This window comes from Hippocampus zosterae, chromosome 11, assembly GCF_025434085.1.
Source record: "Hippocampus zosterae strain Florida chromosome 11, ASM2543408v3, whole genome shotgun sequence".
NCBI classification, from domain to species: domain Eukaryota; kingdom Metazoa; phylum Chordata; class Actinopteri; order Syngnathiformes; family Syngnathidae; genus Hippocampus; species Hippocampus zosterae.
In genome coordinates, this window is record NC_067461.1 from 17,203,142 (window position 1) to 17,219,451 (window position 16,310).

General features: G+C 40.2%; 1 protein-coding gene across 2 annotated transcripts in view; it reads right to left on the minus strand.

Moving 5' to 3' along the window:
• Positions 1 to 16,310, minus strand: part of LOC127610320 (adhesion G protein-coupled receptor A1) — a 147,956-nt gene that overhangs the window by 113,989 nt on the left and 17,657 nt on the right. The window contains exon 3 of one of the 2 annotated variants that reach the window (XM_052080298.1): positions 5,560 to 5,631. The exons of the other annotated variant lie outside the window; for it this stretch is intronic. Coding sequence (XP_051936258.1) covers positions 5,560 to 5,631 — 72 coding nt within the window. The remainder of the gene's footprint in view (positions 1 to 5,559; positions 5,632 to 16,310) is intronic. 2 annotated transcript variants of the gene reach the window in all.

Genomic DNA, 16,310 nt, shown 5'->3' on the forward strand with positions numbered 1-16,310 from the left:
ACGTCATAATGAGTTCTACCAACAGTTAACATTGGCATTACTACACCTTGTGACAAATGTTTTATTCATAAAGTTACCATGCTACAACCACGAAATTATAGAATAACCAATAATGTTTCATAATATTTTTCACAGCGATTAGCCTACAAATGACCAATTTGCCTCGTAATCGTGCCTCACATCATATTTCGCTCTCGCGTTCTGTGCATACGTCACAGGTGAGTTTAGTGATACGCCCTTTGGACGATTCATATGAAAAATCAGACAAGCATTCCAATTTCTTAAATATCATAATTAGTAGACCTTGGTGAGTTTTTTTCGCCGCCACCTCAAACTTTCATCCGCGCGATTCCCCAGTTTGCGGACTAAAATAACAACCCGAAAACAAAACAAAACAAAAGTAAATTAGAAGAAACATACTCACACACCACATCACATCACAAACACACATACAGGCGCAGTGAAATCGCGTGGATCACACAGTCAATTCAAGTGCAGTGACTTTTATAATTAAACTATTTTTCGGTACCGTGAAGGTGATGCCACGGAAACGACACGCTACCGGTAACGATTGTTACTGCGAAATCCTCAGGCTTGCCGTAGTTTTTTTGTTTGTTTGTTTGTTTTGCCTGAGATATTTCCTTGCATTCCAAAAACGCAACTGTGCGTGCCGTGGTTAAATTATGCGTCTAGGACGCGGGACGCAGAGGTAACGAGATGGCTGAATCTCTAACCATTCTCTGAGTACTACTATTATTACCACTACCACTAATACTACATTAATTAATACCTTCAACTTCACAATAATAATAATAAATAATTAAATCTACCATGATTTTTAAACTATACATTATCAATTATTCCAAACATGAGAAAGCATTCAGCAAACATAACTGGAATCGAGCAAAAGGACTCCAAATCTCAACGGCCAAACCCGGAAGTGAAGTGCCGACATTATTGACTCCAGATGTAACGCAAATTACTTGGTTCAAACAAACATTCTAGTGCGACCGCACAAACATGACGACTGTGCAAAAATAACTAAATAAAAGACACCATTGTTACAGAAAGGCTTTACACGCTATTTAAACTGCCGATCGCAAACGCAACAAACCGCGATTGAAACTATGATGCCGCTCTTTACACGTAGCACTAACTGTTACCTGTCAGTGGCAGACCCGCACTTCTTAAAGCGATAGAGTTAATCCTGCAATATGGGTTTCCTTCGATGGAATTTATTTGATTCCTTTGTGATTTTTGCGGTCCTTATGCAAAGGGATTCGAGGCTCTAATCCCTCATTGTGTCCGAGGACCGGCAATCCGAGGCCAAGGCCAAGTACTTAACTCCCAAGGACCAAAGACTTGACTCCAAGGCCAAGGACCATGGACCGCCCCTCGGTCCTCGAGCCGGTCCTCGAGCCTGTCCTCGAGGCCAAGGACCGGCTCGAGGAAGACATCTCTGGTGCAGAGAGATTAATTTACCTAGTATAGTATTTTACATTGCAACATAACACAGTCGCTTTACTGCGACTGTATGATCATTTAGATCGGGCATCCATTTTTTAAGTAGGTGTATATCCATCCATCCATTTTCAGAGCCTATCCCAGCTGTCTTTGGGCAGTAGGCGAGGGAAACCCTGAACTGGTTGCCAGCCAATCGCAGGGCACAGAGAGACGAACAACCACCCGTGCTTACACTCACACTTAGGGACTATTTAGAGTGTCCAGTCTGCCTGCCATGTATGTTTTTGGAATGTGGGAGGAAACAAGAGTACACAGAGAAAACCCACGCAGGCCCAGGGAGAACATGCAAACTCCACACAGTACCGGGTAGCTGTAGTCTACTTAAAAAAATGTACCGTTGACTTTTTGGACTACAAGTTGCTACTTTTTTCCCACTTTGTGAACCCTACGGCTTTCAATGTGATGCAGTTTATTTCAGAATTTAACGCAACCAATAGAATTACCTATAGTCTCGTCACATCTGACTAATGAAAATACCGAACACGTCACAGTGGACCAATGAAACTGAGTACGTCCTCATACTGAATATTCATCAGCCATTTGCGATAGGAGTGAGCACGCGTGAGGGAGAGAGAAAAGTGGAAGCTGTGTAGGAGAGAATACAGACAGTATAGAGTATAAAGTAGAGCGAAATAAGAAATCTAGAGTTGATTGTTATGAGTCCCCTGAATGAGTGACATAAATATAGACATCTGCGCAGTGCTACCCCTGTCACTCTGTTGTTTGTTTGACGACCCACCTGCACCATCGCTGGCAACGGGGACGGTAAGTCCGGGCATAGAGCGACTTCCCCCTCTTCCTTCCACTACATGTCCCTGTGTGATGCCACAAGGTATATTTCAGGAATAAAACATCAGCTTTTTATGTATTTATTTATTTTAGTGAAAGCTTAGGCCCACTATGTGACTAATTTGATAATGGTCAGTAGAGTGGTGCATTTTTCTTTTTTAGGTGGAGCTTGCTGTAAAAAGTTTGAGGACCGCGGCCTTCGGTGAACGATTTACATTTATTAAATTTATGTTTGGATGATTACACACATACTTTGTGATAATACAATATAATGTCCATAGATACATATATTAAATTAGGTAGTGTATGTTAAACCTTTCTATTTTCCACAAGCAATTTTATTGTATAATACTGTGTATAGAATATATATTGTTGACATCAAGTCACGATGACTGCATTACGTACAACTGCAGTACGTCATACAATGACCACAAAGATGTCAAAGTGCATTGTGGGATTACTGTGGGCTGAGTTAATATGGGGAAAATGTGTGAAGACAACACATACAATATAATTTGACCAGGTAGAAAACACACGTACACGTGGTCTGCGATATTTTTGCGTTTTGGAACATCGTCCCTCAGCGACCCTGGCCAACTTCACCTCTCCTGAAAACGTTTGTCCTTCTTTTTCACATTAAGGGGCTGGCTAGATTGCTCACCTTTGCTACCACGCAACCATTGGCATTTGTAAATGGTGTGTCATTGGAGTGACAAGCAGCGGTTTGGGGGATTTTTTTTCACTTTACTTGAGAAGCAATGTATTTATGGCGGCCCGGTAGGCGAGTGGTTCGCACGTCAACTTCACCGTTCAAGGGTACCGGGTTCAATTCTAGCTCCGGCCTTCTTGTGTGGGTTTTGTGTACCCCTGTTTTCCGTCAACAACTACGACACTAATCGATCTATTTCACCCAAAAATTCCATTGTCAAAAAATGTAAGCATGCACGCATGCACTCACACATACATACATACATACACAAACACACGTGCAAAAAATAATAGAGCTGTGGCCGAACCTTTCTGATTGATTTTATCTGTTCAGGTATTTCTGTTTCCCATTGCTCTACATTTAGCCTTTTAAGTGACTTTTAAGTGAAAATGGGGAATGGTTATGTAATGTAGAAAAGGTTAAACAAGGTTACGAAGTGAATGAAGAGGTTCAAGGAATAAGAGTAATAAGGTACACCTCTGCATCTGCCTATTGTAGTGTAGCCTTATTGTGTCAAATTTTGTTCAATCAACGTGTACATCTATTTAATTTGGTAATGGTGAGATAAGCATTTAAAACCAAATAAAAATAAGAAAAACAATGTTGCTCATTTGTATATGGTCACATCACATTCTGTTGAAGTAACAAGCATCTGATGGCGATGCAAAGTAATCGTTTAAACTTCATCTAACGTTTGAAAAAGTGCACACACTCACCACCGTCAACTCTTTTAAACTCTTTTTAACTTGTCATCGTGTGTTTAATTTCTCTTACAGTGTCTACTGTGCCACAGACTAACTGTTTATAATACCTTAAATATGTGCGCGTGTGTGTGTAAGGGTTGTTACAAATTTTGAGTTCGGTCATTATTGATGGCCCTGTTTCAATGTCAAAACTCATATGAATTTGTCCAAAAAAGGCTTTATATTCACATATATCAACATTCTAAAAACTAAACCAAAATAAATTTTCCCTCTAATTCCCCCGTGTTTTCCCAAAATCTACTACAGTATTTGTCTTATCTTGCGGTATGTTTCCATTTATGGCACGATGCATTCAATTGGGCAAACACAGATTCAGCCAAAAAAGTAATATCATCTGCAGACAATAACATACCTGTACCCACATTAATATCATCAAGAAATATGCCTGTATTCAAATGACTTTATCTCTCACCTGAATTCATTCAAAAGTAAAGCAAACGGGGTTGGGTAAAGTATGTTACCTTGCTTAACCCAAATGGGTGTATCAAATGAGCCAGATACACATCATTAATTTTAAGGCAAGCCACTGCATTTTTATACAAGGTCTGTGTTTTTTCTTTCCAGGAGTGCGTGACTCCTAAAATAATGGCCTACGTGATATTTTGACAAATTGTTTCCTTTTTTTTCTTCCTTAAACGTCTCCTCAGGATATTCTGCTAAAATCAAATATACCCAAAGTTAAACCAGATAATTCAATTCTACCCTTGAAATGAAATGATTAGTAATAAGAATAGTCAGCTCTTCAGTTCAGTTCAGTTTTTCGTGTTTTCTGAAAAGAAAAAAAAAATCCATTATTTGACCCATAATTAATTAATAATTTTAGAAAGTAATGGTGTGATTAATACATGCACACATGCACCAAGAGTAACATCCCTGCCATTCCTCCTTTGGGCAGCATGGGCAGAGCCAATTTGATGTTACATATTGACTCCATTAAGACTTAGTGAGACTCCAAACAATGTGCATTGGACGCATGCAGCGTGCAGGCTATTCAAAGCCCGTTGGTCATACTTAAAGGTTAACAGCTTGTCACTAGTAATGGCAATATGAAGCTTCATATTTGCTTTATGAGGCAGTCCTGTAGTTTGTTTTTTTACTCCTCTAAATGGCACTGTTGGTTTAAAGAAAAGGGTTTAAGAAATGGCAAGTCAGTGTGATTTCAGCCCTATATTGAACAGTGAGTGCCAGCTAGAGGGCTCTGTAAACACAACAGCTGGTTCATGAAACAAGTTGAAGCTTCATTTTCGCACCAACACTTTTGCCGACACAATTTTCAGCCAACCATCAATTATGCGAACCACTTATCCCCGCAGGCATGTTGGAGCCTGTTCCGCGTGTCTTCAGGCAGCAGGTCGGGTACACCCTGAACTGGTTGCCAGCCAATCACAGAGTACACATAGGCAAATGAACATTCACACTCACACATCAGATTTAGAGTGCCCAATTAATCAACCATGCATGTTTGTGGAAAGTAGGAGGAAATCGGCATATCCAGAAAAAACCCACACAAGCACAGGGAGAACATGCATGCAAACTCCACAAAGGAAGGCCGGAGCCTGGATTTTAAACCTGGACCTCTACCCACATCACATCACAGAGCTACCCACATTTTTCCTGCAACCAAAACGATTTGCTTGCATGAAACTACCCTGTATATTTCAGTTCATTTTCACATAGCACTTAGCATAATATGGTCTTGTAATCTCCAAAAAGCCAGATGAGTTCTCTCCTTGTCCCCTAAAGAAGACTATTACGAGACTCCAAAATACTTACAATCTCCTCAAAGTCAGCAGACCACGGAAGGCCCAAGGCTCTACTGTGCTTATCAGATTATTCCTCAGATCCCTGGAGAGGACCAACAAGAAGGAATCAGAGACAAGCATTAAGGCAGTGAAGCAGAGGCTGTGAACATATGCTTTCCATGAAAATGTGACTTCATACGAATCATTGAACATGTTAACTTTCTTACAGTTCATTGAATAATTCATCAGCAGTGGTCAATTCATGACAATACATGCTTCGGGTTAAGAAATAGCGAACATGAGGAATGTATGTCTTAATACCAGTTTAAGTAGTATCAAAGCTTGTTGATACAACCTGGTCATATTTTTTAGGGGGCGGAACTTAAATGTTTGCCTTTACATTGTTACACATTGTTTGATATATAAAACAAGTCACTGGTGGGTTAGTGCTTTACTCAAATGAATGTTCAGGTAATGTGGATTCAGTTCCCCCTCAGAGACCCTGTGAATGTGAGTGTGAATGTCTGCTTCCACATGTGTTCTATGATGGCTTGGTGACCACTCAAGTGTGACCCTGAGGAGGCTAAGGTGGTACAGAAATGGATGGATGGGTGAAAAAAAGACAAATGAATAATATATAATGTATTAAATGCATAATAAAGTACAACTAACTGTACATGTTCACAAGTACTAACTATTTCCAGCTTTGCTGAACATCCTGACCTTGTCCAGCCGAGAGGGAAATAACACAAGATGCGGTTTTACTCAACAACTCTGCATCAACCACCACCACCCAAAATAAAAAACAAAACCCTCCAACACAATCAAGATGATTGCCTCTGGTTTTCTCAGCTGGCCAAACTTGCACTTTGATCAAGTTTAATGAGAATCCAAATACGCACTAGTGAACAACCAAAGCCTTTATTTTCTTCGATAAAAATCTCATAGGACAAATTGGAGCCAATCAGAAATATTAAAACAACATAATCTGTTTTTGACCCTTTTCAGGATCTTAAAATACTGTCGAAATCTGAGACCTGCTTTATCCATAATTAAACTAGAATGAATGGATTAGTTCTTTCCACAGAACAGTGGAGCTTAGTTTAAAGAAAATATACCGCCTTCATGACGTTGTAGCCTCTACGTCCAGTCAGGTCCATGAACGGGTAGCTCTCATCTCTGCTCTAATCTAAATTGTCTTTGATCGTGTGCAACGTGCCAGTAAAGAGCAATTGGACGGTGTACGCCCAGAAGTCATCCAATCCGCCTGCAGCACCTTCTTTCATCTTGACCTGTGGTGCCAGCCCACAGCTGCTTTGCTGAATGAGCAGATAATACTTCCAGTTTCATATGAACTGACTTACTTGTATTGTAAAGGTCAATTCTCCATGATTGCTGACCTATATATGGTCGGTTATGTGAACATTCAATCCAATTCAAGATATTTCATATCATGAGCTCATTTTAAATTTTTTCATTCTGAATTTATTGTTAAACATGTCAGAATAAGATACTTCAAGTGAAAAATAAAGTATGCCATGTTAAATGCTATTTATGAATTAGAATGCTGATAAAATTGTTAGGTAGTGCAGGATTGGAACATTAACAAACATCTGACTGCTAAACCATTTTGTATTTATTTTGTTATTTTTGTAATAACTATCATTATTTTTTTTCTGAGAACCCAGATTCCAGTCACTGAAAAAAGTTTAAATAGTAACTGTGGGTAGGCTGGTTTTAACTTCATGAAGTACCCGTGCTCTGCATTCCTAATGATTTTTTGTCATTTGGGGGATTAGAGACAAATAATGGAAACCATGAGAGTTAGGAAACGACTTCAGGCTTTAGTGATGGAACAATATGTAACACACAAATACTTCGTAGTCATCAGATGGAAAAAAAAATCCAACAACAACAAATCAGGAATTATGAGTGTGTTTAGGCAGGAGGGGTCTGCTGAATTATGTCTGGCGAAATGTCTCAACAATCAGAGGAAACCACTTGAAAGACAATGCAGCTTCCGTTTTAATGATTGTTTTTGCATCATCAATCTTGTGGTCGTCAGCCTGTTCCCGTTTGGCTGTCTAAAAAAACAGTGATTCTTAACCATGGGGTCAAAGCTTCGAAGTTGGGTCACAATTGCCAGATCGTGGGCCGCAAAATGCCTGTGAAGACCGCATTGGAGAATATATTATGGATTAAATACAAATGAGCTGTTGCTGTTGAAAACAAGTAGCTCATTTGCAATTTTGCTTCCTGCCAGTAGGGGACCATGAGGCATGAGACCGTTTACCTCTACATGGAGATACTGCAGAAGTAGTAGAAGAAGAAACCTAAAAGATGCGGTTAACGGGCTGCTCCATCACAATGACGTGTGATGGCTCTCAACAGGACTGGTGCTTAATTGTTAGTTTGTTGGAACAAAGACTTCTCTTTTCTTCTTGAGAAGCATTTTACCTTTCAAGCTTTTAATCTGTAAGTAGATTGGATTTTGTGATTGAGTTTTTTGAATATAAACATAAATTTAATAATTTCTGAATGGGCACTGGGACATTTTGTGCAGGAAATGTTTGGCCTGAACATGGAAAAACGCAGGTGAATCCTATGCTGCCCTCCAGTAGCGCTGATGAAAAATGGTGCCCCCCTTTCATCATTTAAGTTGCCGATACCTGACATTCACCCCCATAGTAATACATTAATTACCTGCGCCAGACCTTGGACATGGTTCCAGGAGGTGTAAAGTTAATCTCCTTTCAGCCAACAAATTTGTGTGCCGGGCGCATGTCAAAGAACATGTCCTTGGTACACCCAACATGGCACAGAGCGATGAACTTCATTCCCAAACAAGTGCACCGAGGCTGCATCAGCACGAAAATAAGTTTGTGTGCTTGAGTGCAGCTGTGCTGTCTCCGAATATTGAGCCCTTAAATATCAAGTGACTCTTAATCGGGGTAACAAAACATCTGATTGGAACATTGCTAATATCTGCTCGAAGGAACGTCTTAAACAACCAGATGAGCAGTAGATTTTCTGTTCAATTGAATCTGCATAATGTGCACTCTCATCTACTATTTTACTGTTCATATTTATAATTTATGTTGGGTTAGAAACTTTATGGGGAAAAAAATTATGGAATCAGCAGTGCCAGAAACCTGACAACATGGTAAGCTGTTCACTGCAGTAACCGCGGTCCCTAAAAGGGTTAATGAAATCAAAATTAATTTATGAATAGCATGCTCATACTCGTTCTCCAGCAGAATTGGCAACACGGATAAAAAAAATCCATTGTTATAGATCGATTTCAAAATTTTACACCAAATCCATGTGATCAGATCTCATGGATGAACTGTATTGAAATTGGCAGCATGAAACTCATCGAAACACCCCTCGACGCAGTTAACATGACAGGTTCCTTTCTGGATCAATTATCAGGATCACACACGCACGCACAAACACAGACATCCATCCATCCATTTTCTGGTCCGCTTTATCCTAACAAGGGTCGCGGGGGTGTTGGAGCCTATCCCAGGTGTCTTCGGGCAGTAGGCGGGGGACACCCTGAACTGGTTGCCAGCCAATCGCAGGGCACACAAAGATGAACAAACATCCACACTCACACTCACACCTAGAGACAATTTAGAGTGTTCCATTAAACTGCCACACGTGTTTTTGGAATGTGGGAGGACATGTGAGTACCTAGACAAAACTCACGCAGGCACGGGGAGAACATCCAAACTGCACACAGGGAGGTCGCAGCCAGAATCGAATCCAGCACCTCTGCACTGAGAGGCCGACGCACTAAACAGTCAACCACCAGGCTGCCTAGAAAGAAGACTAGTTTCCGATTAAAAAACTGCATTGTTTAATCATGTGTCGGTTGAGTGAATATATCCCAGTGATGATGCAGTTATCAGAATACTATCATACTTACGAAAGGTCAAGTTCCACATGAAGTACGCAAATAAAACTGAAGCCTGCTGCAGGCATTTGGCCACTCATCCTTTCCATGCACTATTAAGGCCACATACCAAGCAGAGCCCGAGAGAGAACGATCTTCTATTAGGAAAACAGCATTGTTTAATCGTGTCAGTTGAGTGAATATATCGCAGTATTGATGGAGTTATCAGAATACTATCATATTTGCAAAAGGTCAAGTTCAACATGAGTTAGGCAAATAAAACTGAAGCCTGCTGCAGGAACTTGGGCACTCATCCAAAAGGAAAGTGACACTATATGATGTATTTGATTACCCACACACTTAATGAAATGAGACGACGGAATGCACACGTTAGATCGGGGTGACTTAAAAGGATGAGATTGTGTCCGGATGGTATTTGTTTCCACCAAATGAGACAATGGGCTCCATTTTCGTAAACAGCACACATTCATTCAGGCGTGAAAAAAAAGCCACTAGATTGGGCTGATTGTAAAAATGTCAGCACTAAAAATCACCATCCCCCGCCCCTGAAAAAAATGGTCAGTAGACATTTAATGTGTTTTTTATGACTATATTACACACTTCTTCATGACGGCCAATCTCAGTTCATATTTAATTCTGCGAACATTATGTTCGCTACACACACAAAATTTCCTTGTGCAAATCCTACTTTGCAGTTTTTCACTTTCTGCGGGAGGGTGTGGAGGGGCTGTACCAATAACCACTAAAAACAAAGGATTATTGCACCTCATGCTTCATAATCGTCTTTGATCAATGTTGATTGTTTTCATCAAATAAATTAAAAATATTTAGATGATGTACGTGTTACATAACAATCCTCAAGTAGGATTGTAAAGACTTTCTCTATCTTTGAAAAAAATTCCTATTTCCTAGCGCACTTTTTAGTTGATGAAAAACAGCAACAAATCTTAATTGGTAAATATTAGGTGGCTTTAGCTGTCAAATAATTGTAACTGATTTCAAAAGTGGGCTAAATTACACAAATCATCTTTTATCAAAATTGAACTAAAAGGGCTTGGGGGGAATGGAGGGGTTGTGTTTACCTTCGACCCCAAATGACTAGCTAGCACCACTTGCTAAAACGGTGACGGTGCAAGCCGGCTGACATACGCACAGTGCGATTAGTCGCTTGTGCGTTGGTGCAGAAGGCAGCAAGGAGCCACGATGACTCATGTGAATTGCACAATACAATGACCATCGACACTTCATCAGTACGTCGTGGTAATGTGCTTCAATGTGGCACAAAGACTGGCCACTCAAACAACAAGCATGACTCTCTTCCCTGGCTATGAGGGACTGAGTGCTGCTGTGCTCCCTGCGTCACGAGCCCTGCAGAGAGGAAGCAGAGGAAAATCTAAAGCGGCCACTCTGTTGATTTTATGTTTTAATATTGATCATGACATGTTATGTGTGTGACAAAATAGTGTTCAGTGATTTATGGAACGTTTGGCAGCGCCCTATTTTCCCACATAAACACCATTCACAGTTTTGTGTTTTATCATGTTTAATTGAGGGCCACAATGTGAATTTTGACTCCAAACCGCAGTGTTAAATTGCTCATTTTGAGCCTTGTATGTACATAAGTACTTACGTACGTACATACATCCAACCATGCATCCATCCATCCATCATCAAGGTCAAGATGAACTTAATTATCCCGAAGGGGCAATTCCTTTTTTACAGCCAGCAGTCAACATACTATTATTTAGAAGGGCAATTGAAACCAGTATGAATGAGTTCATAAATATGTTTGTCCTGCACCTGGGCATAATCTATCTGCGCCTCCATGACAGTGGATTAAAGTAATTTGACAGAGGATGATGACTCTCTGTTGCGATGGAACGGGCCTTTGCTGTTACTCTCGCTCGATGCACTGAGCAAAGCTTCTGCAAATGCAGACCTCCGATTTTACTGCACAACTTTCGAATCTGTTGAAAATATTTCTAATGTTCAACTCCCTCCACAGATTGGCCATGGATAAGAATTGGAGGGAAAAGATGAAAATTCCTTTTAAAATCAATGAGCATTGATTTTATTTGAGAAACGTTGATTACTCAGAAAGAACAATCACACCTATTGTTACGAACCAAATGACCATAATCAAGATCACCATCATTTAAAAGTGACACAATTGCAGATTAATCTGCAAATTTGATAATGAATCTACACGTTTGATGACTCCGACACTCATCTTTTATACAAAAACAAATAAAAGCAGTGACAAACACATCCCTGGGGGGATAAGGTGGAAGCTAAAAGAAAATCTGATAAAACACCGTTATCTGTTACAAAACTCCATCAGCGAGCAAACAAGACTGTAGTCAACATTGTGGGTGCTGGTGAGCCGATCTGCAAAAGTGTGAAGGTGTGTGCAAAAAATAAATAAATAAATCTGATGAAGGTTATTTCATTGATGATCAACAGCTCAGGAAAAAAGATGCATAAATGGAAAATATCCACAGACGGTAACCTTAATAACTGGAGTGGGGGCATCTTTTGATACAGCATCTCCTCAACATACACGTTGACACTATGCATGTTTGTGGAGTTGAACAGCCCCCAAAAGAATTGTGCAGCACTTTTCTTGAAAGACAGACTCCCTGTTATTCCCCTCCTCATGAATTTAAGCAAAAAGTACATTTGTACTTAATTAATAGTAATGAAGATGTCCTGTCTAGAATGAAATTCACTGATATATGTTAAAGTCTTTTGACTGTCAGGAGTAGACTTAAGTGATAAAATAATAAAATACTAACACCCGATATAAAGTCCTCTCCCTGCTCTCGATCTCCAATTTGCGTTACAATCACCCAAAAGGCAGATAACCCAATAATGCGTTGTATATAAGACATAAACTGATATCTTCAGTCAACTTCATTAAAGGATAGAACAAAAATCTAAGAGAGAGAGAGACAGACTTGAAATTTTGGGGGTGGTATCATTGTCTCATTACTTTCTCAAGGGTTGCTTCAGCACCTCCAACAATGGGCAAGACGCACCTATAGTATACATAGGCTTACAGACAGTATTTTTTACTAACTCGATACTTCTCAGCGGGTCAACCTTTTAAGAGGAGTAATTCGATCAGAACTGTGTATGTGGCATACGTCAGGTCGATTGTCAAACTACGGATGGAACTTGGCTAATATGAGCCTGTAAACATACTGAGTTTGAGCTGTGCTTTATTACCTGTAATATAGACTGTGCATCATAGACCTCCAATGCCAAAGTTAATGGTCATAAACTTTAGGGTAATTCACATAGATTTGAGGGACTGTGATTTTTATTTGAGCTTTTTTTTTTTTTTTTTTTTTTGCTAACAAAGCTCAGAGACATTTACTCTGATCATTTCCCTTAATTATAAACGACTCGCACCACCTCACTTGCCATAAAAATAACCTTTTGGAAATATACTACGGTCTCGTATATGTAGCTATGTGGTGGGTTATTAAAAGGCATCACTAAGCATACGTGAAGTGCTTTTGTGTGGTTTGAAAAATTAAAACTGTAGGCATTTATGGAAATAAAAATCATGTTTAAACAACCACAAAACATCTTTCTACGAATACATCTGGTCAGTCCTGGGTACGATAGTTTATGAAGTCAAACACACGCACACACACACACACACACACACACAACCACATTCGTATATAAATATTATATATATATATATATATATATATATATATATATTATACTTGAGAGAAGAAAAGGAAGAAAAAACAATGCATTGTCTCTAATGTACACATGTGAATGAAAAGTTACTGATTGTCTAACACATTCATGTGGTCAAACTTTTAATTTTGAATAGATTTATGAAGTAGAAAGAGAGTCAAAGTAAAAATGAAAGACAATCTGGTTCACAGAGATTCTTCACTGGCATTCAAACAATTAGGTTTGTGTGGTGGGAACCAATAGCAAAACTAACTGACCAGGGAACAGTGACGAGCTTTGTTCGAGCTTTGCTACCGTGGGACACGATGTCAGTAACAGCGTGGGTCCACATTAGAGGGTGGCAGGTTGCGGGCAGGGGGGTTCAGACCATTATCTAATACAGTACACAGAGACCCTTTATTAATACTGATGATTATGCTGGCTATAAAAGAATTGTGAGTTGAGCTTTAACGTGAACACCAACTAGAGTACGGTTTACTGAACTATGCCAAAGGAATGAATATGATACCGTGATCCCCTTTTTAAATACTGGCCTACATGTGACAGCAATTCAGTGCTCACACAATATATTGTTCTCATAAAAGTACAACTCTAAAAAGGTCGATTGGTAAAATAGTTTTTTTCATTAATCCCGTCCTGAAGTAGTTGAGGTATTATGACCTGTTTGACGGGCTACATAATATAGGGTTGCGCCAAAATGCAGACTTGACAAGCGAGGCACACTGTGCCGTGAGGTATGCGCTTCAAATGATTTAATAAAACAAAGCCTTTTAACAGTTACACGCACACTGAATGGATTTCTGTATGGCAAATGTACCAGCATGGATACGTGCAAAAGTAAAATTTGCCAACAAAAAATATGGCTATACTCCATGTAGTACTTGAGCAAGCAAACACCATGTAACATGTACACATATAGTTCTGTATTTTCCACACTATAAGACGCACCTAAAAGCATTCCATTTTCTCAACAGCCAACAGTGGGCCTTATAATCAATCCGATGTGCCTTATACATAGTGTTACACCATCCATCCATCCATCTTCTACCGCTTATCCGGGGCCGGGTCGCGGGGGTAACAGCTTTAGCAGGGAAGCCCAGACTTCCCTCTCCCTAGCTACTTCTTCCAGCTCTCCCCGGGGGATTCCGAGGCGTTCCCAGGCCAGCTGGGTGACATAGTCTCTCCAACGTGTCCTGGGTCTTCCTCGGGGTCTCCTCCCGGTGGGACATGCCCGGAACACCTCACCAGGGAGGCGTTCAGGAGGCATCCGAATCAGATGCCCAAGCCACCTCATCTGGCTCCTCTCGATGTGGAGGAGAAGTGGCTCGACTCGGAGCCCCTCGCGGATGACCGAGCTTCTCACCTTATCTCTAAGGGAGAGCCCGGACACTCTGCGGAGAAAACTCATTTCGGCTGCTTGTATCCGTATACTTTTACACCGTCTCTTTATATTCCCAATTGTTTTTTTTCCCGGTTAGTGTTCCAATGTCATCTACTGGTGATTATTAGCAGCAACCAATTGTAACGCTAAAGTGTCCTGCCTGACACTAATTGACGTGCATTTGCCAACACAAACTCAGACAACTACTTTGTGAGCTCTGCGCAGCCATGATGAAACAAAGATAATACCAAAAGCATAGTTAACTATTGATTAAATGAAGGAAGAAGGAGACAAGCAAGACTTCAAAGGATATTTAGCCCCTTGTGGATGTTTGTGTATTTTTTTGTTGAATCAATTGTCATCATAACTTTTGTCTTTCATCGATTGCTTTGCAATGCCATTTGCACATCTATATTTCTTGGCCGTGTTTGTGACCAGTTCTCACAGGCTGCTAGGAAATAAACCCTGTATTTTTATGGACTTTTATGGATTGTCGTGCTTCATGCTACATCCTGAGGGAGCTACATAAGATTCAGTATTCTCATTTCTTGGACGTAGTATTTTAAATGTTCTGTAAAACACTTTGTTAAAGCTGCAACGGTTGTGAAGGCTCTATATAAATAATGTTGTATTGTATTGTATTCCCTTTAGCATAGCTCCATGTAGTGGATGCATAATGCAACTGCAGCCGCTATTGTAGTTCAATGCACCTTTGAATGCAGTGCGACCTACATATGGAAACAGTTTTAAAATACACCATTCATTGAAGGTGCACCTTCTACTCGGAAGCACCTTATAGTGTGGAAAATGTGATACACTATGGCTCCTACTATGCTCCTATTATGGCTCCTACGATATCTATGAACCAACATCTCAAATTTGTTGTTTTAATTGTGTGTTCTAATAATTGTAAAGTATCAGATAAAGCCAAACACATTATCCTTGTAATTTGATTCTTGTATATCCATAAAGCTATGTTTAGATAAATACATTTCAGTGATTTGACAGAATTCAACTGAAAGTAATTCAAAGACCCTTGTTGACATTCCATTGAAACAGTATCACAATTTCCCTGAGGGTTATCGCACACGCCTGTATGCTATTCAAGAACCCCAGAAACATGTACCCACAGAAGCAGGATGAATGGTGCAATCACACACACATTCACTATTAAACCTGTCAATTTCTTCTGAACCTGTCATGCACCCAGTGAAGCACATGAGTCCAATGTGCTAGACCAGGGAACAGTTGGCACTCACTTTCTGTTCATCGAGCATACCTGGCCAGGCATCAAGTGCAATGACAAATGTATCCAAATGCTCAGCATGGCAAAGCATGAGCAGAGTGCCCAGAAAGGGATATGAAGAAAAGAACCCAGAACAAACCATTGTCTAAAAGACCTTAAATGTATTCAATCATGCTTCTTATGTCAGCTGTTTTTCCTTATTTGGTGATGCCATTGTTTGGATTAAGTTTTGGCGTATTTATTTTTATGGATTGATGCTCATCCTGATTCTGACCTTCTCTATTTAGATATGTTTGGGCAGGCATGTCGAACTGCGGTCCTGGAGGGCCACTGTCCTGCCTGTTTTCCAGCTCTCCCGGCTACAACACACCTGATTCAGATGATCAGCTCATCAACCAGCTGTGAAGCAGCATTAGAACGTTCCTGATTATTTGAATCAGGTGTGTTGCTCTTGTCAGAGCTGGAAAACTGGCAGGAGAGCGGCCCTTGAGGACCGACTTTGGACACCCCTGTGTTAGG